The sequence below is a fragment of the Spermophilus citellus genome (assembly GCF_964194105.1).
Source record: "Spermophilus citellus genome assembly, chromosome: 3".
NCBI lineage: Eukaryota > Metazoa > Chordata > Mammalia > Rodentia > Sciuridae > Spermophilus > Spermophilus citellus.
The window spans coordinates 186,090,476-186,116,162 of NC_138184.1; the positions used below are offsets into that span (position 1 = coordinate 186,090,476).

General features: G+C 37.6%; 1 protein-coding gene across 1 annotated transcript in view; it reads left to right on the plus strand.

Annotated features, from left to right (window-relative positions):
• The window catches only part of LOC308643470 (uncharacterized protein), a gene marked incomplete at its 5' end in the record, with an annotated part of 203,435 nt that extends 187,317 nt beyond the window's left edge, over window positions 1–16,118 (plus strand). The window contains one exon of the mRNA XM_081283307.1: window positions 15,911–16,118. Coding sequence (XP_081139433.1) covers window positions 15,911–16,010 — 100 coding nt within the window. The 3' untranslated portion in view covers window positions 16,011–16,118. The remainder of the gene's footprint in view (window positions 1–15,910) is intronic.
• Between the last annotated feature and the right edge of the window lie 9,569 nt (window positions 16,119–25,687).

Here is a 25,687-nt window from a genome sequence, read left to right on the forward strand (position 1 = left end):
CATTGATAATAAAAAGGGCAAACTATTTTCCCCACTAGTGTTGGTTCCCAGAGATGTGGGAAGCTATAGGACAACTGCACACCTACCTTCATGGTTCTTGCATGCAAATGATGCTGTCTATAGTAAAATGTATGTTGGTTTATGCATCTAAAAAGTAAAGACCACTTTTTGCTGAATGTTGCCTCTCTCATAATGCATACTTCTTGATGCAGATTCTTTACTTCCTCCAAGTTAGATATTTTATGTTATATCTTATTTAGATATATTCTGAGATAGGATTTTTCCACTTAGTCTTTTCACATGGTATCACTATATAATATACAATCAAATATGCAAGTACATTATATAAAGTCATATGGGGGCATTAATAATTCAATTGCTAAATCCTAACATCTTTCTATTAATGCCATCTTTATAAACAGTCATTTCAAAAGAGCCGAATCATCAATTAGTTACTTCTTCCATTCATCCCTGTACTTCACATTTCTGAATTCCAGTGCCAAACCCTGTGAAATGCATCCAATGAGTAAATAGCACTTGTCGGGAGGCTGATAAGAATGATTCGATGAAAGGCTGCTGACCCTACAGAGTTTAGGGAGATTAAAATAACAAAGTAACTAAATCCACCAGAAGGTTAATATGGATGTGCTCCAAAATCTAAGAGCACAAATTTAGAACCACCTCCTCCATTGTCAATAGAAGAAAATAAGTGAGGATGACACAAACACTCCACAGCTTAGTGAATTGACTCTGGGGTTAACAAAGTACTTGTCTAACATGTCGTACTTGCATAATAAAGTGTGATTTAAGGTCATCAACTGATATTCATATGGGAAAAGAATTTTCAAAAGGGAAGACCAGGTATGAAAAAGTCTTATGAAGGGAAGTAGCATGAATTTAATATAGCAAAATAACTGGATCCCAGGGCCGTGGTAAAGGTCCATTTGAGTTATCAGGAAAATGTCATAATCCTCATGAGCTCCCATCTTCCTGTCTGGGTGTTCTTCTGAAGCTCCTGGATAGCTACTTAAGCAAGGTTTAAATTTTTGTCATATAATCCAACATAATTGAGCATTTTTGTAAATAACTATAATAAGTATCAATTATGAATATAGAATGCAAAAATGAAATAGAATAAATGCAGCAAAATAATGGTAAATGTTCTGAAATATATGCAATAGCTGTAGAACATGATGATGATTTCTGTGAAAGAGAAAGTTCATCTTAGTAAAAATATGGTAGATATTGAATGCAAAATACATCCTTTTACAACATGTTTCTACCTCAAGTTTGCTATTAGTTTTCATATGTATCAAAAAAAAGTAGACTTGATCAGAAGCAAGAATTCAATTGCTTATTCATACATTGTGGGATTCCAGAAGGTACAATTATAGGAATCTATGTATGTTTATACACACACACACATATACACACACATACACATGCACACACACAAACACATATATGGCATGCTAAATCATGATTATATATAAGTATATATTTTTTATTATATGACACATCAGTTTTTTCTGTGGCAACTGAAAGTTAGCTCTAGTAAAAAGAAAAAAAATCAATGTTACCTTTAATATTGTAGATAAGGTACAAGGATGAGTGATATAATGTTATAAAATACAATTGTATTTAGGTTGTGAGTGTTTTTGAGATTGCATCAAAAATTAGTGGAATGAAAAAAAAATAAAATAAATATTACATTACATATTTTTCCACCTAAAACATTCCCTAAATAAGCTAAACTATAACTTGTTAAGCTAAACTATAATTTGTTGAGTACAATATTTTCTGTAGTAGAATAAAAATATTATTTTGAAAGCAATACATTATTGTAGAATAAGGACATCAAATGGATTTCAAGGAGGAGTTAGTTGGATAGGTTTAATATGGAGTTCCTAAGGAAACACCTAATATTTATCTCTAGGTAAGCTGTTTTTCAAAGGACCGAACTAGTAACTTGTATTCTTTCATTAACTTATTATTTGTGTGTTTGGGGGATTTTTATATTGATATGCAAGATTATGAAGACATTTGCACAATTAGTTCATTTTAGAATATTTCATTGAATTAATTCTTATGATATGAAGAAAGCCTATAGAATGGGAGAAAATATTTACCACTTATACCTCAGTTAGAGCCTTAATCTTCAGGATATATGAAGAACTCAAAAATCTCAACACCAAAAAAACAGATAACCCAATCAATAAGTGGGCTTCACTCAACAGCCACTTCACAGAAGAAGAAATACAATCAATCAACAAATACATGAAAAAATGTCCAACATCCTTAACAATTAGAGAAATGCAAATCAAAATGAAAATTTTATTTCATTCTATTCAGAATGGCAATTATCAAGAATCAATTAACAATAAATTTTGGTGAGGATTCAGTGATAGTATACTTATAACATGACCATATGAATATATATAGTAGCTCAATTCATAATAATTCATAATAAGCAATGGAACCAACCTAGGTGCCCTTCAAAAAATAAGTGGATAAAAAATGTGGAATATATACACAATTAAGAATTACTCACCCATAAAGAAGAATGAAATTATGACATTTGCTGGTAAATTGATGGAACTGGTGACTATCATGCTAAGTGAAATAAGTCAATCCCAAAAAACCAAAGGCTGAATATTCTCTCTTATATGCCAGTTACAAAAGTGAACTTGGACCAGAATTCCATTTCAGCACCATCTTGAAGGATACTGACGATCTCTCTCATGCATCCTTGGAAGGAGGGCAAACAAGTGTTATCCATAGAAACTTATTTCTTGTATGTTCTCCATGACATCCTTTCCTTGGAATGTTACTCAGACAATGGGACAAGGCAAGCTGGTGAGGTCACTGCTTATATGGCCTAATCTCTGATCCCCCTCTGTCTGTGGTAACTAGTCCAGGATAGTACTGTGGAGAGAATAAGCACTACTTGTCCAGCTCGTCACCACTGGACTTTCTGGAATATCATTATGAGAGACGGAGGTGCCATTTGTTTAGCCCCCACCACCATTATACATTCCCCATAAGCAAGTTTCGGTAAACCTATGTCTAACATACCATCTCTGGGTATTTGTCTTAGAGCAACTGGACTGTGGACCTGACAGACAGACTTCACAAAATTTGGAAAATAAAAATAACAAGCTATTGAAAGAATTAATAAGGTTCTTTTCATGAGAGTACCCAAAATAAGCTCCTAATGCTGAAATGAGCAAGAACTCTACTTTCCATTATGAACACAACAGTTTATTCTTTGACTATAAACAATGCATGCTGTAAGCAACAATTTTGACACACAGAAACCTAGGTTGATAACATTTACTGCTTGAAATCCAGACAGTAGTATAGGTATGTCTCTACACAGATAAAATATAAGGTAGAAAGAGTCTCAGGGTGCTTCGCATTTCATCTCTTTGCAGTAACTTCTTTCATTCCTATACTCCACATTGTTCTGAGACTTTCTCTGGAAACTCTATTTTGGAAGTCACACCAATAAAGTAATATTGAGGTCAATTTTAGAGATGTAACAAGAACATGTACATAGCTGGGTTCAAACATAAAGACTAGGAAAAGTACCTATGGAGACAAGACAAAAACATCCATTTTGTGGGAAGAAAACAGTCTAAGAGAGTGGAAAATGGATTCCTAGATAGAAAGCAAGTTAAGATCCATTTTTATATTCCTTTGATTTGTCATTCTTGCTCTGCATGGATCTCTGCCTGCTCTACTTGATATGGAGAAGAAATATAGTACTGCCTGCCCCTGGCTAACTGTCACCTGTGAAGCAACCTTAGGGCAGTGCTAGAGCTAGAGTCTGTTGGAGAGAAGACAATGAGGAGGAAAATGATCAAACACACCTCATTCCACCCTTTTGCTCCTCACAGCCCACCTTCCAGTTAACATGGATGATATTATTTCAACTGTGCAGAATAGCTCTTAGAAAATGGCAATATCTGCAAAGGGAAAGAAAGGGAAAATCTCTACAGATCAATAGGGAAAAATATCTGTCTTCTGACACATAGAAAGTTTTCCATGCTTAGCTGCAAATTCCCACACCAGACCCTAGGATTTAATCTATTACCCCAAAATTACATTATCTCACAAAGAGGCTACCATTTTCATGTAGGGTTGGGCATTTCCAGAGAAAAGTAACAGAATACTGAAGGATCATGACTACCATGAAAGGCACCTAAGTGACTAGGACTCCTTGAGGGTTTCCTTCAGCATGACTAAACTATGGACAGGCTGCTTCCTGACTTTAGGATCTTAACCTCTTCCTAGAAAAATGCCCTTTAGAAAACTTTCCATTGCAAATCCTTTCTCTCCCTCTTTGAGATGTGATATGTTTAAAAACCTCCGACTAATATTAGAACTCAAGAGTGCCTTTCTTATGGGCCTGGGGACTGGACTGTCTCTTTGAAATTTATCCACAAGGAAGGTAGTGCCCCAACTATCTAATTTCTGTGGGAGGAAGGAGTCTAACTTCAACAGGTGCTTTTTCCAAGTTCTAAACTACCTCCTGTCATAAAGATACCAGAAGGTGTATTTTCCTTTGTGTAATGCCACTTAACAAACACAAGTAGCTTAAATCTCCCTTTAATAACAGTCTTAATTCCTACTACTTTTTGTTTGTACATAATTGAGGTGATACTAATATTCTGGTCTCTCTCCCTTATTGTAAAAGCCTTGAATAGAATCTTTTTTACCTGCTTAACATAATCTGGTGCAATTTTTGCTTTGAGACAATATATGGCAAAACAAGCTAGACTAGTGGGCCAGGCAGAATTACAATTTAAATAATCATGAAAGTAAATTTAATTAGATAAGCAAATATATGGAATATATGAAGCCAAAATAATTATTCAAAAGAACTGTCCAAGAGTAGAGTCATTGCATATGCAAAATATAATACTTGAAATAAATTATTCAGTAGAGGGATTAAATAGCACAGTAGATACAGCCTTAGGAGAAATTAGAAAAAATAAGAAGATCAAGAAATCCACTTGGAATAAAATAATGAAGAACTAAAAAGTAGAAAATAAACAATAAAATATGATATATACAGATGAAATTGTCACCTTTATTATACATGCCTCAAAGTAGGAAAAACAAAAAATCCAAACACACTGTAATTAGGACTCCATAGCAAAATAACAGCTCAAAATGCCATAGGCCTAAAAATTAACAAAACAAACCATTAATAATATGAGCATAAATATGAACCTGTGAGAAAAATCTATGAAGTACTTATATACACAATTATTTACATAACAAAATTTGTACAATTTTTAATGCAGTGCTTAGAGGAGAAATAGAACTTTGAATACATTATTTATAAAAGGATAGAAATAGAACTTGAATATATTATTTATTTTAAAAAATCATAGAAGAGTTACACACTCAACTCAACAACCAGAATAATGGAATAGAAGAATTCAAAGAAATATCCAAGAATAAAATCATAGTAAAATACAAAGCAGCACATAAAGAGAGAATAAAACCACTCAAGAAAATAAAAGACAGTATTTTGAAGGACTGGGTAAATTAAACAAGCCTCTGGCAAAAGCTTATATATAGCTAAGCAAAAACATACATTTTAACAAACAGGATCACTAAATTTCTTGAAAAACACAAATTGCCAAAAATTCCTAAGAATGGAATAAAACAGGTGATTTATAATAGATATTATAAATGAATATAGTACTCACAATCTATGTTGCCAAAAAAAAATTGCCATGTTTGCATGATATTTTAGGCAACTTCTAGGAGGCTTTCAAGCATTTAGTCAATTTGTGTTTGTTGATAAAGATCATTTTAAAATGATGAAAAGGTGAGGAAAACATTTCTACTTCAGGGTATGAAGTATAACTCTATTAAGAAAAGAACTTAGACAAACAAGCATAGACCAATCAAATCTACGAACAGGATTTTGCTGATTCTAGGCACAAGCAGAACACTGTGGTTAGTAGGACTTCACTATCATCTCTCGCCTGCCAAAGCATCACATTCTCCCTGATGGTCTTCTTCCTTGCACCCTCACTTACACTAGTTTATTCTCTAACACCATTTTTTTTTAAAGTGGGCCTAAGATCATGCAACTCCTCCACCTAAAACCTTCTTTGTCTTCCCAGGTCATTCACAGTAAGAGTCCTTTCAAGCCCTTTAGGTGCTGCACAATTCACCCCTTCCCCATCAAATGTTTACCTTCATCTCCAATGGTCAGCAAGCCACTGGATAGATCACTATTTCCAGCATACTCCTCTCTGCTCAGAAGGCCATGCCTGGTTCAGACTTGTTAACTTTAGCCACCTGTTCCTTCAGGCTAAAATGTTTCTTCTATGTGTTCCATTAGTTCATTCCTCTATTTCTTCAAGTTTCTTTTTAAATATCTCAATATCAGAAACTTTCTCTGATAACATAAGGTATAGTGACAAATACCATAAACCCTGTCATGCTTTGGTGTTCATTGCACATTTTCCCCTAAGCACCATGTAACTTGGAGAGAGCTTACACTGTTTTGTCCACTGAATTTGACAAAACAGTGTAAGCTCTCAAAATTTTATTGCTAGATTTAAATCTATATATATGCATATACACATAGATATGAATATATTGAAAGGGAGATATACATGTATATGTATATATAAATATTATTATAAAAATACAAATATATACATATATATTGAAAGCTGTTCATTGAAAGAAAGATAATTGTGTATAAAACATTATTACAATATATAAAATGTTGTGATATGTTTTATGAAATACTAATTTTAAGTCATAATTATACAAAAATAATACTGAGGAAAACTTTTCAAGGATATATAAGTACCCAGAGATCCATTCATCTTAAGCAGTTGTGAGTAACTGGCTATGGAGGGAAGTAGAATGAGATCTGGGATGGGATAGAGAAAAAATTATTGGAAAAAATTATTTTCATTAACAATAAAGAAAATAGATCTTGACATACTGATGGGAGAAACATTTGTAAAAATCTAGAACACTAAGTCCTCTTAAATGCTGGTCTCATTTTTTTCTCAGAGTTCTCCATGTGGGGCTAGTTCTGAGGATTTTAGGTGTCTCAAGAGAAATAAAAATACTTTATAAAGATAAACAAGTTTCTGTTGGCAAGTGTATCAAAAAGAAAAAAAACTCACAAACGTGACATTGAGATTTCTTAATTCTAATAAAATGTAACTTTAACTGAAATGCTTAAGGCTCAGAATTAACAAGTGTATATAGAAAAAAAGTGCAAAAAAGAGTTTACAAGAAGTCATTGGATCAAGACAAATGGTCTTCAGGAGCAATCAGAATTGCTTTTTAATGAAACCACATTTCTGCTATGTAAGAAACTAAATCTAAACTTTTGTAAGGAACTTGTAATTTTTCTCCTCAATAAATAATTATTGAGCTGTTTGCAAGTTCCAAGTAGTATGCCAGGAACACAAGCCTGCCTTTAATTTTGGAGAGTTCAATTTTTAGTCACTACTTATATTCTATGAAGTAACTACATGGACAAATTAATACTTTTTAATTTATAAATTTTCTTTAAATCACATTTTATCTCAATAATTAGGTTTTAAAGTATTCAAATATAAAGTTACTGGAAGTAATTTCATATATATTATGATAATTTCAATATTTAGTATTTTAATAAAACCTTTCTTATTTAAAAATATTTCTGTTTAGGCTTATAGTGTAGTATATTTTCCCAAAAATCTTTTTTTAATTTTAATTGAAAACAAGCAGATAAAATGTAAGAGCTTTTTCAAGCAATTGGAAGAAAGACTAGTTAAATTAGTGAAGAGTCTGAATTACGAATCATTTTATAAAGATGTTATTGTTATTTTCCTTTCAAGTATGGATAGTCATTTGAATTTAGGTTTTCAATTTTCTGGATACTGACATGGAGAAATATGGGAGCAGAGATGACCCCAGCCCAACCTGAAAGGATATATAAGTCTAGTTTCTCATCTGTTAATGACTGATTTTCATTGCTCAGACTCACATGTGACCTTTCAACACACATTTATTTGTCAAATGTATTTAGGAATATGCCTGTGTTCTAGGTGCTATGCATAGATGGAAAAGTGTAAATCTATTGTCTTTCTAGAGCTTCCTTGAAGTTCATTAACAAGCAAAACAAACCTGCATAAAATATCTGTCATTGTTAATTGCTATGAAAAAAAATAAGGCAGGAAGGCAGATGCAGGAGGAGAGGTATACTGATTAGGAATCTGAGAAGGGTTTTCTGAGGAGGAGGCATTTAAACAAAGTCTTGAATGAAAAGACAAGTGTGAAATACAAGTATGTGGAAAATACTGTGAAATAGTAAATTAGAAGGTCCTAATCCTAAATGACGTCGGTGACTTGGCTTGTAGGCCCAAACGGTTTGAGCACAATAGTGTGTTGAAGAAATGAGCTTATTTTATTATCTAAATTTTAGGGGCTAGGGTGCAACTACAGATAAATGTTTGAGAGTCAATTTTTCGAATTTCTCAAATGAGGAAATGAAGCTCATAATATTTAAGATAATGTTAGTATGAACCTGTAATATGGCTGATTGTTATAGAAATACAGTCCAGAAAATAATTCAAACTTATTTGAAAATTAATTCGAAAGTATTGATTTATGATGTTTAAATACAAAATATCCAATTTTTTAGTATTGAGTTGTGGTGAGCCGTTTCTTCGGACTGTGGTCGCCATTACAAGATGGCGCTGGCTCCGCTGTGGTCGGTGACAAACAACTCCTTATTTGGGAGAGTTGGCACGTGATGTTTTAACACCCTATGAGAAAGCTCCACGTAGCAGCTTCGCATTGGGGCTTGGGATGCTTTATTAAGGCTGGGAGGGGCGTCCGAGAGAGAGAAGAAGAAACATCAGGGGCCTGAATAAACGGCTGAAAGAAGATTCCTGTTGTTGCGTCTTCCTTGCGGGCAAGGGGTCGCGACAAGTGGTGCCGAAACCCGGGAACCAGAACTTTCAGCCGTCAGGGGTGGTGCACCGGTTAGTCCCAGGTAAGTGGGATCCGCGACCAAAGCGGGGATAGTCCCAGTAAGTGGGATCCGCGATCAAAGCGGGGTCAGCTCCTCTACAAAGAAAGAGAGAGCTTTATATTTAATTGCAGCTGCACTGTGTACTTTCACTTTTGTTTTCTGTGTTTCTTTTGTTGCTGTGTCATGGGTGCCGCATCTTCAAGTCCGCTTCTTCTGGCCCTAGACGGCCTGTTACGTTCCAAGGGCCTGGAAGTGAAACATAGTACTTTACAAAGATTTTTACGGAAGTTGGATATTGCTGCACCGTGGTTTGCATTTTCGGGCAGTCTTACTATACCTAGTTGGGATAAATTAGGCAAAGATCTTGACTTTGCTTCTGAGCAGGGCATATTAGAGGGCGGGGTGATACCCCTTTGGAAAATGGTCCGTAGTTGCCTCACAGATGGCAGATGTCAGGAAGCACTTACTAAAGGACAGGAAGTTCTAGAACAATTACATGAGGAGAAATCGGAGACGGCAGGAAGTGAGGTATCTCGGGAGGATGGAAGTGTGCAGAGCGTGAAACAGGGGAAGAGACGATTGTATCCAGATGCAGGAAGTGAGGTATCTCGGGAGGATGGAAGTGTGCGGAGCGTGAAACAGGGGAAGAGACGATTGTATCCAGATCTCAGTGCGCTGCGCACACCCCCATGTGAAAGTGGGTCAGAGGAAGAGGAGGATGAGGAGGAGGAGCTTGGGAGGCTGTCTCGCCAGCTAGGGAGTTTAGCTATAGGAGAAGGGAACAAAAATAAACAGGAGCTCAAGAAATGTGATCCTCCGGATCCACCGCCGTATGGCGGGGGTGTTTCGGGGAGAGCTTTCCATGCTCAAACATGGAGGGCTGTTAACGCTGAGATGGGTCTTGCTTATCCAATTTTACAGGATGATAATAGGGGAAGATTCCATGAGCCTTTAGATTTCAAAATTGTGAAGACTCTGGCGGAGTCTGTGCGCACTTATGGGGTGGATGCCGCCTTCACACTAACTCAGGTGGAGAGTCTGTCTAGATACTGTATGACTCCCTCTGATTGGGCTAGCCTTGTTCGGGCTTGTGTTTCCCCAGGTAAATATTTGGACTGGAGAGCATTTGTGCTAGAGGGCGCAATAGAGCAGGCCGCCCAAAACCATGCGGCGGGACACCCTCATTGGGATAAGGACATGCTTTTGGGGCAAGGTAGATTTGCTAATCAACAGACGGGATTCCCTCTTGAGGTATATGATCAAATTAATAACATTTGCATTCGGGCATGGAAGTCACTTCCAAATAGAGGAGAGGTATCTGGTAATTTGACTAAGATTATACAAGGCCCTACAGAACCCTTTTCAGACTTTGTAGCAAGGATGGTGGACGCCGCTGGAAAGATTTTTGGGGATCCTGATAGAGCCATGCCCCTTGTCAAGCAATTGGTCTTTGAGCAATGCACCAAGGAATGTAAAGCAGCAATCGCTCCTTATAAGAACAAAGGCATAGAAGCATGGATGAAGGTGTGTAGAGAGATTGGAGGACCTTTAACTAATGCAGGTCTTGCAGCTGCTGTCCTTCGGATTACAAAAGGGGGCGGTCCTGCCGCCGGAACATGCTTCCATTGTGGTCAACCCGGTCATGTTAGACGTGAATGTCCCAAAAAAGACAATTCCAAAAAAGACAATTTTACTGGACCTTCTCACGGTGGCCTTTCCAATGGCCTTCGTTTACCGGGGTTGTGTCCAAGATGCAAAAAGGGGAAGCATTGGGCAAGAGAGTGTAGATCAGTGAGGGACATTCATGGACAGCCTATTTCAGCTGGGCCAAAAAACGGCCGACGGGGCCCTCGACCCCAGGGCCCACAAATATATGGGGCAGTGGAGAATGTCACACCCGAACCCGAGACATGGCCATCTCTACGCCATCCCATGAAACGCGGAGAGCCACTACAGGTGCCGCGGGATTGGACCTCTGTTCCACCTCCAGACTCGTATTAACACCTAAGATGGGAGTCCAATTGGTGGAAACTGAGTTTACAGGGCCTCTACCACCTGGCACTGTAGGTTTGCTAATTGGACGTGCATCCTCTATTTTACAAGGTCTTCATGTTTTCCCCGGAGTCATAAGTCCTGATACTGTAGGGATAATAAAGGTTATGGTGGAAGCTCCAAGGGGCATTGTGTCCATCTCCCCAGGGGATCGGATTGCTCAATTGCTAATTTTGCCTAGCTTACATAATCACTTCCCTGCTGATTCAAGGTCACGGACAGGGAATGAGATTGGTACCACCGGAGGGAATTGTGCCTATTTGTCACTAGATATGAGCAATCGCCCCACTTTGGAATTAAGCATAGAAGGTAAATCTATTGTGGGATTACTGGATACTGGAGCAGACCGTAGTATTATAGCACTTAGGGACTGGTCTAAGGGATGGCCAGTGCATACTTCTGATCAATCCTTGAGAGGACTTGGATATGCCCAGGCCCCTCAGATCAGCTGTAGACATCTAGTCTGGAAGGATCCAGAAGGACATAATGGTACCTTTCAGCCTTATGTACTTGATTTACCTATCTCTCTATGGGGCCGTGATCTGATGAAAGACATGGGGTTCACTCTTAGTAATGACTATTCCCCAGTGTCTCAACAGATTATGCAAAATATGGGGTATAGGCCAGGTCTAGGACTAGGAAAACATTTACAGGGACGTAAGCATCCTGTACAAGGTCATCAAAAGCTTGACAGATTTGGTCTGGGTTTTTCCTAGGGGCCGCTGGGGCTCAAATACCCATAACATGGCTCACCGAGGAGCCTGTTTGGGTGCCTCAGTGGCCTCTTCCCTTGGTTAAATTGGCAGCAGCTCATGCTCTAGTTAAAGAACAACTTGACTTGGGTCACATCCAGCCTTCTACTTCTCCATGGAATACTCCCATATTTGTCATTAAGAAAAAATCAGGGAAGTGGCGCCTACTGCATGATCTACGAGCAGTTAATGCTCAAATGCAACTTATGGGGCCCATTCAAAGAGGGCTGCCTCTGCTCTCCTCGGTTCCTCAGGGTTGGCACATTATTGTTATTGACATTAAAGACTGTTTCTTTTCTATTCCTTTGCATCCTAAAGACTCGCAGCGTTTTGCCTTCACCCTTCCCTCGTGTAACCACGAGGAACCAGATCAAAGGTTTGAGTGGGTAGTGTTGCCGCAGGGAATGGCTAATAGTCCCACGATGTGTCAGATGTATGTGGGGAAGACACTCGCACCTCTCAGACAAAAGTATTCCTCCATCAAGATCATTCATTATATGGATGATGTATTATTGGCTGCTAAATCAGAGCAGACAGTTCATGAGGCCTATAAAGACCTAGTGAAGTTGTTAGCTCAATATGGACTGCATATCGCACCTGAAAAGATTCAAACAGGGGATTCTATTAAGTATTTGGGAGCAACAATTGGGTGTGACAAATTACGACCACAGAAAATCACCATACAAGCTCAGGATCTCCAAACTCTAAATGATTTTCAAAAACTGCTGGGAGATATTAATTGGATACGAGGATATTTACATATTTCTAATGTTATGCTACAGCCTTTGTATGCTACTCTTAGGGGTGATCCAGATCTTACTTCCCCTCGTAGCCTCACCAAGGAGGCTAGAGCGGCCCTTATGACAGTAGAAGAAGCTATACAACATGCTACTTTATGCAGGCTCCAGAGTGATAAACCTTTCCAGTTATGTGTGCTTGCCACTATGCGGCAGCCTACTGGAGTACTGTGGCAAGATGGACCTTTGCTATGGATTCACCCACATGTATCCCCAGGAAAATCCTTAGAATATTATCCTGATGCTGTTGCAGCATTAGCACTTAAAGGGATTCAACAAAGCATTCAATTTTTCGGACAATCACCTTCTTCTCTTATTATACCCTACACTAAAGCTCAACTTAGTGTCTTGTGTGCTACTCTAGATAACTGGGCTATTCTATGTTGCTCGTTTCAAGGGGATATTGATAATCATTACCCTTCTCATCCGTTACTCCATTTTGTTAAAGAACATCCTATCATTTTCCCTAAAGTAACTTCATCCAGTCCCATTCCGGGGGCTGTTAACATTTTTACTGATGGTTCCAAGTCTGGAATGGGAGCTTATGTAATTAATGATTCTCCCCCTGTCCAGCATCAATTTGCTCCTGGAAATCCACAATGGGTAGAACTACAAATTGTTATTGAGGTTTTTAAACAGTGTTCTTTTCCCTTTAATCTCATTTCGGACTCCATCTATGTGGTGCAAGCACTACAAATCCTGGAGGCTGTGGGAGCTATTAGTGATGCCCGTAATGTATCTGCTTACTTTAATCAGCTTCAACAGCTTATCCGTGGCCGCACTGCTCCTTTTTATCCAGTGCACATCCGGGCTCACACCTCTCTTCCTGGTCCGTTATCGCAGGGTAATGCCTGTGCGGACTCAGCCACTAGAGGTCAGTTGATCTGTTTGGCTTCCTCCTTAGAGGAGGCTAAATTGTTTCACCAAAATTTTCATGTTAATGCTTTAACACTGCGCAGGCGTTTTTCTATTTCAAGAGCAGATGCTCGGCAGATAGTATTACACTGTCCCCATTGTGTCACATTTCTTCATCCCCCTACTTATGGAGTGAACCCACGGGGATTGAAGCCATTGGTTGTCTGGCAAATGGATGTGACACACATACCTGACTTTGGTAGCCTCAAGTATGTCCATGTTTCTGTTGATACGTACTCTGGAATTATTCATGCTTCTGCTTTATCGGGAGAAAAGGCACGTAATGTCATTACTCATTGCCTGGAGGCCTGGGCGGCGTGGGGTGCACCTACGTCCCTTAAGACTGATAATGGACCTGCTTATACTGGAAGACAATTTACATCTTTTTGTTCTACTATGGGAGTGCAACTTACTCATGGTTTGCCTTACAATCCTCAAGGGCAAGGCATTGTTGAGCGTGCTCATCGCACCTTAAAGGAAACTTTACATAAACAAAAGGGGGGAATAGGTGCTGAACATACTCCTAAAGAACGCCTGTCCTTAGCTCTCTTTACCATTAATTTTTTGAATTTGGATATTCATGATCGCTCTGCGGCCGATAGACATGTGTCCCCTCAGCCCTCTGTGATTGGCTATGTTAAGTGGAAAGATGTTCTTACGGGCCAATGGAACGGCCCCGACCCCGTGCTGACATGGGCACGAGGATCTGTATGTGTTTTTCCCCAGGATCGCACGGAACCGTTGTGGGTCCCTGAACGCCTGACAAGAAGAGTCTTGACGTCGGCTAACCAGCAACAGGAAATACCACAGCAATCCCGTGATGAGGATCTTCATTCTGCTAAGTGCTCTGGCTCTGGTGCTGATGCCGATGACACAGATGACACCAATGCAGTGGTGGGCAGTGGCACGGGCTTGGCCAATGCCAATGCCGGTTCATGGTAATTCTCGTGTCCTCCCCACTTTTTTCTCTACCTCATGTGAGATGTCTGCTCCCTGTGCCTCTCCTAGAGGGGACGTGGATAGCATTTTTAATCAATCTCAAGTTAATCTCACAGGAGTTTTTTGTTTCAGCCTTGGGAACACTCATTGTATTAGTCTTAAGACCAAGAATTTGACTAACTGGGAGGACCCATTGCGGTCCAGTCAGGTTTCAGGGAGCATTCTCAGTGCTGTGCTGAGCCAAGTAGTCTCAGGGGAACAAACAGGCTCAGGAACCCCCGCAAATAGCTCTGCTTTAAACACAACTACCTTGGCTATTATCTCCGAGGTACTAATCCCAGTGCCTCCTTCTTCTAATAGTCTTTATAATGCCACCCATTTTAAGGCCTCTCCTTACTGTACCCCTAATCTTGGTTTCCCCCCAACATTTACGCCTTGTCAGGATCATTCTTGGGAGCAACGTCAAGTTGCTAAAGGTTTCTCCCTTTCCCCCTCTCTTAAGAGGTATGTTTATAACTTTAACAACAGTGTCAACTCCTCTACAGGAGTGGGTTGGTCCTGGTTTCAATGGCTGATCTCCAATGAAAAGGGGGCTTCAGCTGATATTTCTGCACTGGCTCAATTGCTGGGAGCCAAAAGTTGGCTGGCTAATGTTTCTGGCACTGTTAGGGAGAGTGAACGAGGTAAAAGACTCACATCTGTTTCGTTCAACTCTCTGTTATATAATGCCGCATTGCCCCCTGCAATGGTCTGTGTCCAATCCCCGTTCTTACTCCTTTTGGCTAATGACACCTCGTCAGGGGTGCTGGATTGTTCTAATGTTACCTGTCTCTTATCTGAGTGTTGGGATGGTTCTTGGACTGTAGCGGTGGTTATGAAAATTCCAACTTTTGTCCCAATCCCAGTCACTGCGGACCCTGACGAATTCCCCAATGTTGAGCTACTTAGAGTCCGCAGGGATTTTGGAATCACAGCTGCTATAGTGACAGCCGTGGCGGTATCTGCTGCTGCAGCGGTCACAGCCGGAGTGGCCATGGCCAGTCAAGTGCAGACTGCTGCCACCATTAATCAAGTTGTTCAACAAACTTCCACCATACTTGAATCCCAGAATACAATTAATCAACATATTTTGTCAGGGATTTTAGCTGCCAACCAAAGAATAGATTTACTCCAAGCTCAGGTAGAAGAATTGGCTGATTTGGTGCTTTTGGGCTGTGTTGACCAACGTGCACATTTATGTATAACCTCTGTCAGATTTAATGATTCCAGGAATGCCTCCCGTATCATTGGCGAATACTTGGCCGGAAATTGGTCCATGGCAGCGGAAGACATGATCCAGTCTCAACTAACCCAGATAGCTGTCTTGAACAGTACCCATGTCGATCCCGTAACTTTGGGTCAATTCACCGATTGGATATCCTCTGCCTTTTCCTTTTTTAAAGAGTGGGTGGGGGTAGGCATTTTTGGTGCAATGTGTTGCTTCGGTATGGTTCTCTGCTTGTGGTTTCTCTGTCGCCTCAAGGCCCGCAATGCTCACGATAAAGCTATGATCATACAAGCTCTTGCAGCTTTAGAAAATGGCAACTCACCTCAAGTTTGGCTTGCACAAATTAAACAGTAAATCTTTGACATGGTCGTCGCACCCCAAGTCTTACGGACATTGCACTGGGATCGACATGTCTTTCCTTGTTATTCTCTTAGTGTTGGAAAGCCCTTGCACTCTGCCGGCTTTCCTACCATTGCACGCAGATGGGTTTCCACACTAGTGCTTTTCTATCGCCTTGAGACCCGTGCCTTTCTTTTAGGGTGTTATCAACTTGTTTATCGTTGTATTTCTATACAGCCACAGTTCAGCCTTAGCTATCCCCCTTCGTCCACCATCGTCACGATACAGGATGCGAGGCAAGGCACTGCACTTGAGTGATCCTTGAAGTGGACCTCAAGGAGAGCATGTCCTATTGTATGCGGGTTAGACGCGTCCACGCCCCGTCCCACGGAGAAAAGTGTCGGCTGATATGGCCTCAGATCTGGGGAAGGCGCCTCCTTGGGGCTGAGCCATACTATGCAGCCACTTCTGCACAGTGGGATAGGACCTCTACTCTCTCCTGTGTTGTTCTTAGAAAACAAAAGGGGGAATTGTGGTGAGCCGTTTCTTCAGACTGTGGTCGCCATTACAAGATGGCGCTGGCTCCGCTGTGGTCGGTGACAAACAACTCCTTATTTGGGAGAGTTGGCACGTGATGTTTTAACACCCTATGAGAAAGCTCCACGTAGCAGCTTCGCATTGGGGCTTGGGATGCTTTATTAAGGCTGGGAGGGGCGTCCGAGAGAGAGAAGAAGAAACATCAGGGGCCTGAATAAACGGCTGAAAGAAGATTCCTGTTGTTGCATCTTCCTTGCGGGCAAGGGGTCGCGACATTGAGTACTTCAGACTTTTTAGTATTTCATCATTTAAAAAGACAAAATATTAAAGTTTAGCTGGATATGTTATTGATATTTTAGAATAGGTCATAAAAATTATAAGCAAAATGGAATACTGCTGAAGAAAAATTCTAGGAATGCTCTATAGGAACATTCTATAACTCAAAACATTAAGATAAGGATTTAGATTAGTTTTCAATAACATGAAAAGACTTGGTAAATATGTAGTGAGTTTTTTAGTGATGGCAGAAAACAGAAAGAGAGAGAGAGAGAGAGAGCAGGATTAGTGCATACATGTCATAAAGGCTTTAACCAAACTGTATTCATGGAATATTTGAATAATTGTCAAGTGAAGAAGCCCTAGTTTCACAAGAAAGATTATACTATCTTCAAAATAGAAATGGATAATCCCATAAATATTTAAAATGTTATTTAATTAAAGGTTTTAAATAGCTAGTTATTCCAGAATCTTTGCAATGCCACTGCCCATCAATGTTAATATTTACTCTTCCACACACACAAGGGCATGCTATATTTCCAGTGGCAGGAGATGGTATGAGTACATAAGGTAGAATAAACTCTTTAGTAAACAGAAAAATACCATTAGCTAAAAATCACTCAAATATAGCATAGTTTAGCCACCTAGAATATATTATAGACATTTTAAATTTAATTGTAATTTGATTTACTAAGGCAGGGTCTAAATGATGCTCTACTCAATAGCATTCATCAACTGAAAGAATAATTGGATTTAACATAAAATAAATTATAAGTGATTATTTGAAAGTTACAAAAATAACTGATATATATGTGTTCAGGTTTCTGAAACTTTTGCTGGTTTTCATTTTTTATTAATTTTTTTCAAATTATAAAGTAACATTCAATGTTTTTTGTTATACAGGTTTATTAATTTCAACACGTAAATAGATTTGTGTAACCACCAATATAATTAGGAACAGTTTAAAATTTTCTCCTGGTTAACACATATTTTCTCATGCTGACATTTCTACCCATACTGTATCTTTATTCCCAATCCCTAGGAAATCACTAAAGAGTTTTCAATAACCATAAAACTGTGTTTCCCAAAGTCAGTTTTCTTCTTTTTTAATATATGCATACAGGGCAGCATAGTAAGACATTGCCAGTTTAAAAAAAAAATTCACAAGGAAAAATGTGTATTTTCAGTCACAGAAATATTTTCATTTTTCCCTATTTTTGTATGTATGTATGTATATATCTGTATACATAAATAATAACTTTTTTACAATTTTTAGTTTTTTTAAGTTTTTTTTGGGGGGGTGGTTACTGGAGATTGAACACAGGGGCATTTGACCCCCAAGCCACATCTGTAGCCCTATTTTATATTTTATTTAGAAAGAGGGTCTCACTGAGTTGCTTAGCAGCTCACTTTTTGCTGAGCCTGGCTTTGAACTCACAATTCTCTTGTCTTAGCCTCCGTAGCCACTGGGATTACAGGTGTGCACCACCATGCCCGCTTATTATTCTTATTTATTTATTTTTTAATTTCAGACAATTATATGAAATATGTTCTCCTGGGAAAATAAACAAACCTGGATCCCAGCTTTATGATAATTTAACTTATTTTTACTTTATTTGGTCTTTATTTTTTCCCCAACTAAGAAATTTGTGCAAATGTGTTGTTTGTTTGTTTTTGATAAGGAAAAATGGTCTCCTCTTCTCTCATGGAACTAGACTGCTGTTGGTTAACATGGCTTTTGTTTTTGTGTGTATGTGTTTCCATATTTATATCAATTATCTAATTTCTCAGAGTTAAATAAGGTTTAGAAATTAGAGAGAAACCCATGAATACCATAGCTACTTTTCATAGAATTTAGGATTCTGATCTTAAGTTAGGTCAACCTCCTTCCTTAAATGTACTCTGTTGACCACTTCAGAGTGGTAACTGGCATCTTTGTCCTGCTCATTACCACGGGAATCCCTATTGCTCACCATAGCTAGGGTCAGTCCTTTCACCTATTTGTCAATTTAGGGAGTTTGTTGTCTCCTAGCTTTACCAAGAAGAGAATATATGTTATTTTTTGTTGTTGTTTTATATTTTATATAACTTTTGAAAGAAGGTGTTATAGTTTAGATAGCAGGTGTCCCCCAAAGGTTCATGTGTAAGACAATGCAAGAGAGCTTAGACGTGAAATAATTGGGTTATGAGAACCTTAACCCAATGAGTGCATTAATCCCCCGATAGGGATTAACTGGATAGTAAGTGTAGACAGGTAGGGTGTGGTTAAAGGAAGTGCATCACTGGGGTATTGCCTTTAAGATACATATTTTTGTCCTTAATGAGAGGAGAAGTTGCTTTCTGTTTCCTGGTGCAAGTCCTGAGCTGTTTTCCTCTGCCTCATCTTTCTACCATCATATTCTTCCCCACTGATCTGGCCCAGAGAAATGTAATCAGCCATGAATGGGCTGAGACCTTTGAAACCAAGAGTGCCAAATAAACTTTTCCTCTTCTAAAACTGGTCTTGTCATGCCATTTATTCATAGCAGCAAGAAATGTTGACTAAAACAAAAGGATGGAAGATCTGTTAATTTAATGCCCTGATTTTCAAACTGAAGATACAAGATGTAGCATTTCTCCAAGTATCCCTCAGCTTCCAAATTCCCTCACAAGATACCAACTCTCAGAAATATCACCTTCATCCTGTGGTCTTGGTCTGGAAGCACAGTTCTTTCTTGTAGTACAAATCTATGTTGTTTGAAGCTTATATTGTTCTTCAGGAGTGGTATGTATAAGTACTTTCATTTAATAGCATTTTATAAACACCAAATTCTCTCATCCATAAACAGGGAGAAAAGTAGAGTGAGTATAGAGATGTCTCTTCTTATTATTAATCAGGGAAATGATTGCACCAGACTTCATTTTCTAAGTTGTATTTTTCAAAAGCACTTAGATACAGATCTAGTTACAAATGCACTCTCTGAAGCCTCATCTGAAGTATTTTATCACAATTAGCTCTTGTGTTCATTCACACTATGCAGATAATGACTGAATCTTCATTGAGCTTTTTAATTAAAAAAGTAACTGTAAATGATATATAATAACCAGGCAGTTGACACAGTAATTACATTGTTATCATTGGTTCTCCCAAGATTTCTATAATAGATGCTGAAATGTCCCAAGAACGTACTTTTTAACAGTATGTACAATAAGGATGAACTCAAATAAAAAGAGTTCAACACAGCAATTACTTCCTTTCCAGGTAAATATATATGTCCTTTTAGCTAATGTTTTTAAAATCAGTAATTCTACTAATTATTATTTTTTCTGTGTGACTCAATAACAATGTACAATAATTTTCTGTTAGAAGTCTTGAGCAAAGATGTTCTAAAGACTTTGGATCATTTGTAGAATTGCAAAGTTCAATTGTTTTTATAAATAGTAGCATCAAATAGTCTTTTAATAGCAATCTGAGAAACTCCTTATCCTACTCCCTCCAACATTAATAGATGCATATATAAGTAAACATGCTTACACATATATATACACACACATACATACATATATAAACAAGTATGTGTCAGAGCATTAATATGCAAGAAATAATATAAAATATGATTTTTTTTAAAATCCAGTTGTCCAGTGATCATACTCTACCATCTTCAGAAATGTATATTTTAAAATAAAAGGTATCATCCATATTAAAATTTTAAGAATTTTCATTCTTAACTCCAGTACTGATAATTTTATTCAACTATTACTTTAATCATCTCATTCTGTACTTAATGTATTTAAAGCATCCTAGATGCTATTTGCCATAACAGAGCATTCAGCCACCAAATGTCTTCTTATCTTACCTTCCTCCTCTCTCATTTCTTTTCTTCATAGTTCTTTCTTAAATTCAACTCTGTATTTCTCTTCAAAGACACACATTTGCTTTGAACACTCCTACATTTTACAATATTCACATTTCACTCAGTCTCTTTTTTACTTCTTGTTAGTCTCTGTAGTTAATTTTCAAGAGTCAGTTCCTGTTCCAAGTCATTTGTAAAGTGTTCAATGACCTGTCAACTCCCAGCATGTCCTTTCTATTGAGTATCTCTTTAACATGTTTTACCTTGGCAATGTACTCTTATCTTTTCATGTGCATTTTTTCAATTACATTATGATTACATATAAAGCAGACCCTCACTTATCTTCTCAGCCACAAAGTGTAAAAATCCAGATAAAAAGATTTGGTCATGAAAATTTTCCCTTTAGTCTTACATTCAATTTTGCATCTATGCATAAGAATTGCAAAGTTCAATGGTTTTTACAAATAGTAGAAACATGGCTTAAGATATCCATAAAAGTAATAGATATTATTTCTAGAACAATTGTTGCAAAAGAATCTTCCTGTTGATATTATTTTCAGTCATAACAATGAAGAACTAGAGATATATTTTTAACATTTTAGGAGTACTTAAGCAGGCAATAATGGTCATTGGGTAAGTGGACAACTTTGGGGTCAGAGCCATGAATCCCTACTGATTTGCTATATAGATGTGGAAAATGACTAAATTTCACTAAACTTGTATGAATCACCTCAGGCTACTAGAACAAAATACCATACACTGGATAGCAGAAACAACAGACTTTGATTTCTCACAGCTCAAGAAGCCAGAAAACTATTTCTGTTGAGGGACATCTTTCTGGCTTACAGATGGCTGCCTTCTTTCTGTGTTGTCGTATGGCAGAGAGAATCATTTCTGGTTTCTATTCTCCATAGAAGGTCACTTATTATTTTATGAAAGCCTTAAACTCACGACCTCATTTAGACCCAAGTTCATGTTAAAGATCCCATCTCCAAATACTATCATAAAGCAGGTTAAGGTTTCAACATAGGAATTTGGGGAAGACTCAGCATTCTGTCCATAACAGGACACATCTATTAAATGAAAATAAAGAAAATCCAGGGAAAATTTTTAAGTAGGGTCCTCCACAGCCTGGCACAAACCCTACCAATGTCTGCTTTATGTCCTTCTATTCCTGCCTGTGATCACTCCACTCCAGGCACTGTTGTCTCTTCAGGTTTCGTTAACAATGTTTCTCTCTCTGCAAGAACATTGCCCGGTCTTCAAACTACTGGCTTCCTCCTATTTCACAGGTCATATTCAAATTTCACCTCCCTACCTAAAACTTCTCTTTCCTTTACATAGAATGTCTCAATAAAAGACATTCCAGATTCATTCTGCTCATTATATTCATACTCCCTACAATTTGATATTTCCTTATTCATTCACTTCTTTACTTCCCGACTGCCTTCTCTGATGAAGTCAAACTTCTGATAGCAGAGACTGTGGTGCTGAATCCCCAGTGTTAAAACAAAGTATGGCACGGCAGGAATATATAGTAAACACTGTAGAAGAATTAGCTAATGAACTAAGAAGTTAGAATTTATTATATCACATGGAATCATGTAATAAATGGTACCCTTATGATTATTCATATATTTTAGGATTATTTGATTCAACTTTAACAAACAAAACAGCTGTGTTTTAATCCTGAAGCTCAAGGGATATGAAAATTTTGAAATAAGATAATTTCATGTGAACATATTTGGTTCTTTGTATATATTTCCAATCAATTTTATCTTCCTTCTTTAGTTACATATTTAAAATTTTAAAGTAAATGTACTTAGGTTTCTGTAATGTGTAGGTGAATATTTTTACATAAATGGTTAAAAGTGATTTGCATCTAGTAATGCGTAATTATTTTTTCTCATGAGATAAAATTACCTTCAGAAACTTAAGGGCAACCAATGGCCTGTGGATTCACTATCAGGGGAAGGGGAGAGGACAGAGCAGAGCATCAGCACTATGTGTTAGAGAAATTAATTCCCTAAAGCACCACTATAGACCATTGATGCACTTCTACCACCAATTTCTCTCCCATGATATACTAACATAATTCTCTATGCACATTTTGTAATTTTACTTCTTATGTCTGTTCCTAATATCATTCATTTTCTAAAATTTTCCTTTATTTCCCTTATTTTTATTTTATTTTTTAAAAAATAATGAATAAATACGAATGCTATTAAATAAAATAAACTGAAAATATTAATTGGTAAAATAAAAGAAATAAAGCAGTTAATGCCACCTTTCTTTACACTCAACCAAACATTCACAACTTTCAATTTTGTACCATCTCCCTGGTTCATAACTAGAATTGTAAAGTATAATTTTTCCCAATTCTTCTACTTATTGCCTGTGTAAACATGTTCCTAGATTTTATTAGCTTGCCTTTTGGAAGGTCTCTCATTTCAAAGATGACCTTGTTTAATTGTTCATTCCCTGTTACATTCCTAGACTATAAAACACTTCTCCTTATAAATTTTTGTTTTAATTAATTATACATGACAGTAGAATGCATTTATATACTTTGATATATCATACATAGATGGGATATAATGTCTCATTTTTCTGAGTGTGTATGTTGCAGAATCATATTGGTCATGCAGTCACATATGTACATGCAGTAATAATGTCTGTTTCATCCTACTATCTTTCCTATCCCCATATCACCTTTACTCCCCTCCCATCACATCCCTCTACCTAATATAAGGTAATACTATTCTTCCCTAGTGCCTGTTGCCTTACTGTGAATTAGTATCCTCATATTAGAGAAAACATTCAGCCTTTGGTTTTGTGGGGTTGGCTTATTTCGCTTAGCATGATATTCTCCAACTCCAACAATTTATTGGCAAATGCCATAATTTCACTCTTCTTTAATGCTGAGTAATATACCATTGAGTATATATACTGCACTTTCTTTATTCACTCATCTATTGAGGGACACCTAAATTGGTTCCATAGTCTACCTATTATGAATCAAGCTGCTATAAACATTGATGTGGCTGCATCACCATAGTATGCTCATTTTAAATCCTTTGGATATAAAGCAAGGAGTGGGATAGCTGGGTCAAATGGTGATTCCATTCAGGATCCTCCTAATCCACAGGTATCTCCTTACTGGACCTGCAGGTCCTAGTTGGAGTCTCCAGAGGCTCTTGTGGTGGTAAATTTACTGGCACCAGACCCTGTCTGATGTCACAAAATGGGTGCAGCCATGTGCAACCAAACCTAGAGTCTCCCCCAAAGCAGTCCTCTAGGCCGTGGTAGTAGCTGTAGTGGCGGTGGTTGTGGGCAGCAGGCAGTGGGTCAAAATTAGTGGTGGGTGGATGTAATGGCAGCTGCAACTGCAGCTATGGGGGATACATCACCAGGTGATCTCCAGGGGTCAGCAGAAGTGTTGGCTTCAGTTGCATCCAGGGCAGCAGTTTCTTCTGTGACAGCAGTACCCAGACAGAAGACCTCCAGGCGACTTCAGGCTGGCAGCAGTAGAATCAGAGGCAACAGCCATGGTAGTAGCAGTGCAGGCCCACTTCTTTTATTTATTAATTTCTTATTTGTTTTAATTAGTTATACATGGCAGTGGAATGCAATTTTATGCACTTTGATATATCATATATAGGTGGGATACAATTTCTCATTTTTTTCTGAGTGTACATGTTATATAATCATATTAGTCATGCAGTTACATATATATATATATATAAAGTTTTAACGCAAAAGTACAATTAATTTTTAAATGAGATGTGTTATCCTTGAAGTCCACATTCCAAATACCTCTCTGTTGGATATGAGCAACAGCTTTCTTGCCTGACAAATTCATAACACTAGTTACATAGTTGGAGGAAAGAAATTGGTGTAGCATAAATAAATTTTCTAAAAAGGCTTTATGATATCTTTCCTTTAATATCTCACTGTTTTCCCACATCAGTACTTAACTTTGGGTCAAGTATTTCTTTCAAGTCACCAATCAAGTGCTGCAAATTTTCTCTCCTGTGCCAGTGCATACACCATGGTTTCCTATAAACCCTCACTCACTCCTTCCCACAGAGAAGCTCTTTAATTTCATTATTTAATTTATCAGATTAGTTTTTATATTTTATCATAAAAAAGTCCTTAAAACAAAACAATTGCCTCATCCAGAATAAACTCTACACTTACCTTTATGGATTGAACATGCTCAGGTAATTCTATGTCAGCATTTACCACACTACACAATTGATAGTTACTTATTTATTTATTTATTAATATTATTGCATTTTTTAGACCTTTATTTTATTTACTTTTTTTTTATGTGGTGCTGGGATCGAACCCAGTGCCTCACATGTGCTAGGCAAGCATTGTACCACTGAGCCACAACCACAGCCCCTGATATTTATTTTTTTAAATCTTATTTAAGCATATGAAATTTCTGAAATCAAAACATTACAAATTGATTTTCTACATGTACTTTGCAGCCTTTAACCATACTGGCTAAAAAGTTAATATTATAATCTAAATATTTATCAATTATGCAGGAACATGGAGCTTTTAAATTATAAGGCCAGATGTAATATAATACATTAACGAGGCATTTGAGAGAGGAACACTATAATTTTTTAAAAAGAACCTTCCATCATAAAGATATAACAACTATAAAACATATACGAACCTCAGCCAAGTTCACAAAAATACATGAAGCAGAACTGGTAAAACCGAATGGGAAAATAAGCATTTCAACAATATGAGTTGGAAACAATAATCCCCTTCCCAAACAGAAAATTAAGAGGAAGAGCAACAGGTAAACAGCAACTCTATAGACCAGGTGGAACAGAGAAATAGAGCATTCCACCCAAAAACAGAAGGATGAACTTTCTTCTCATGTTCATATGGAAAGTTTTTCAGGACAGATCATAAAATAACCCTCAGTAAATTTAAAAATATTTAAA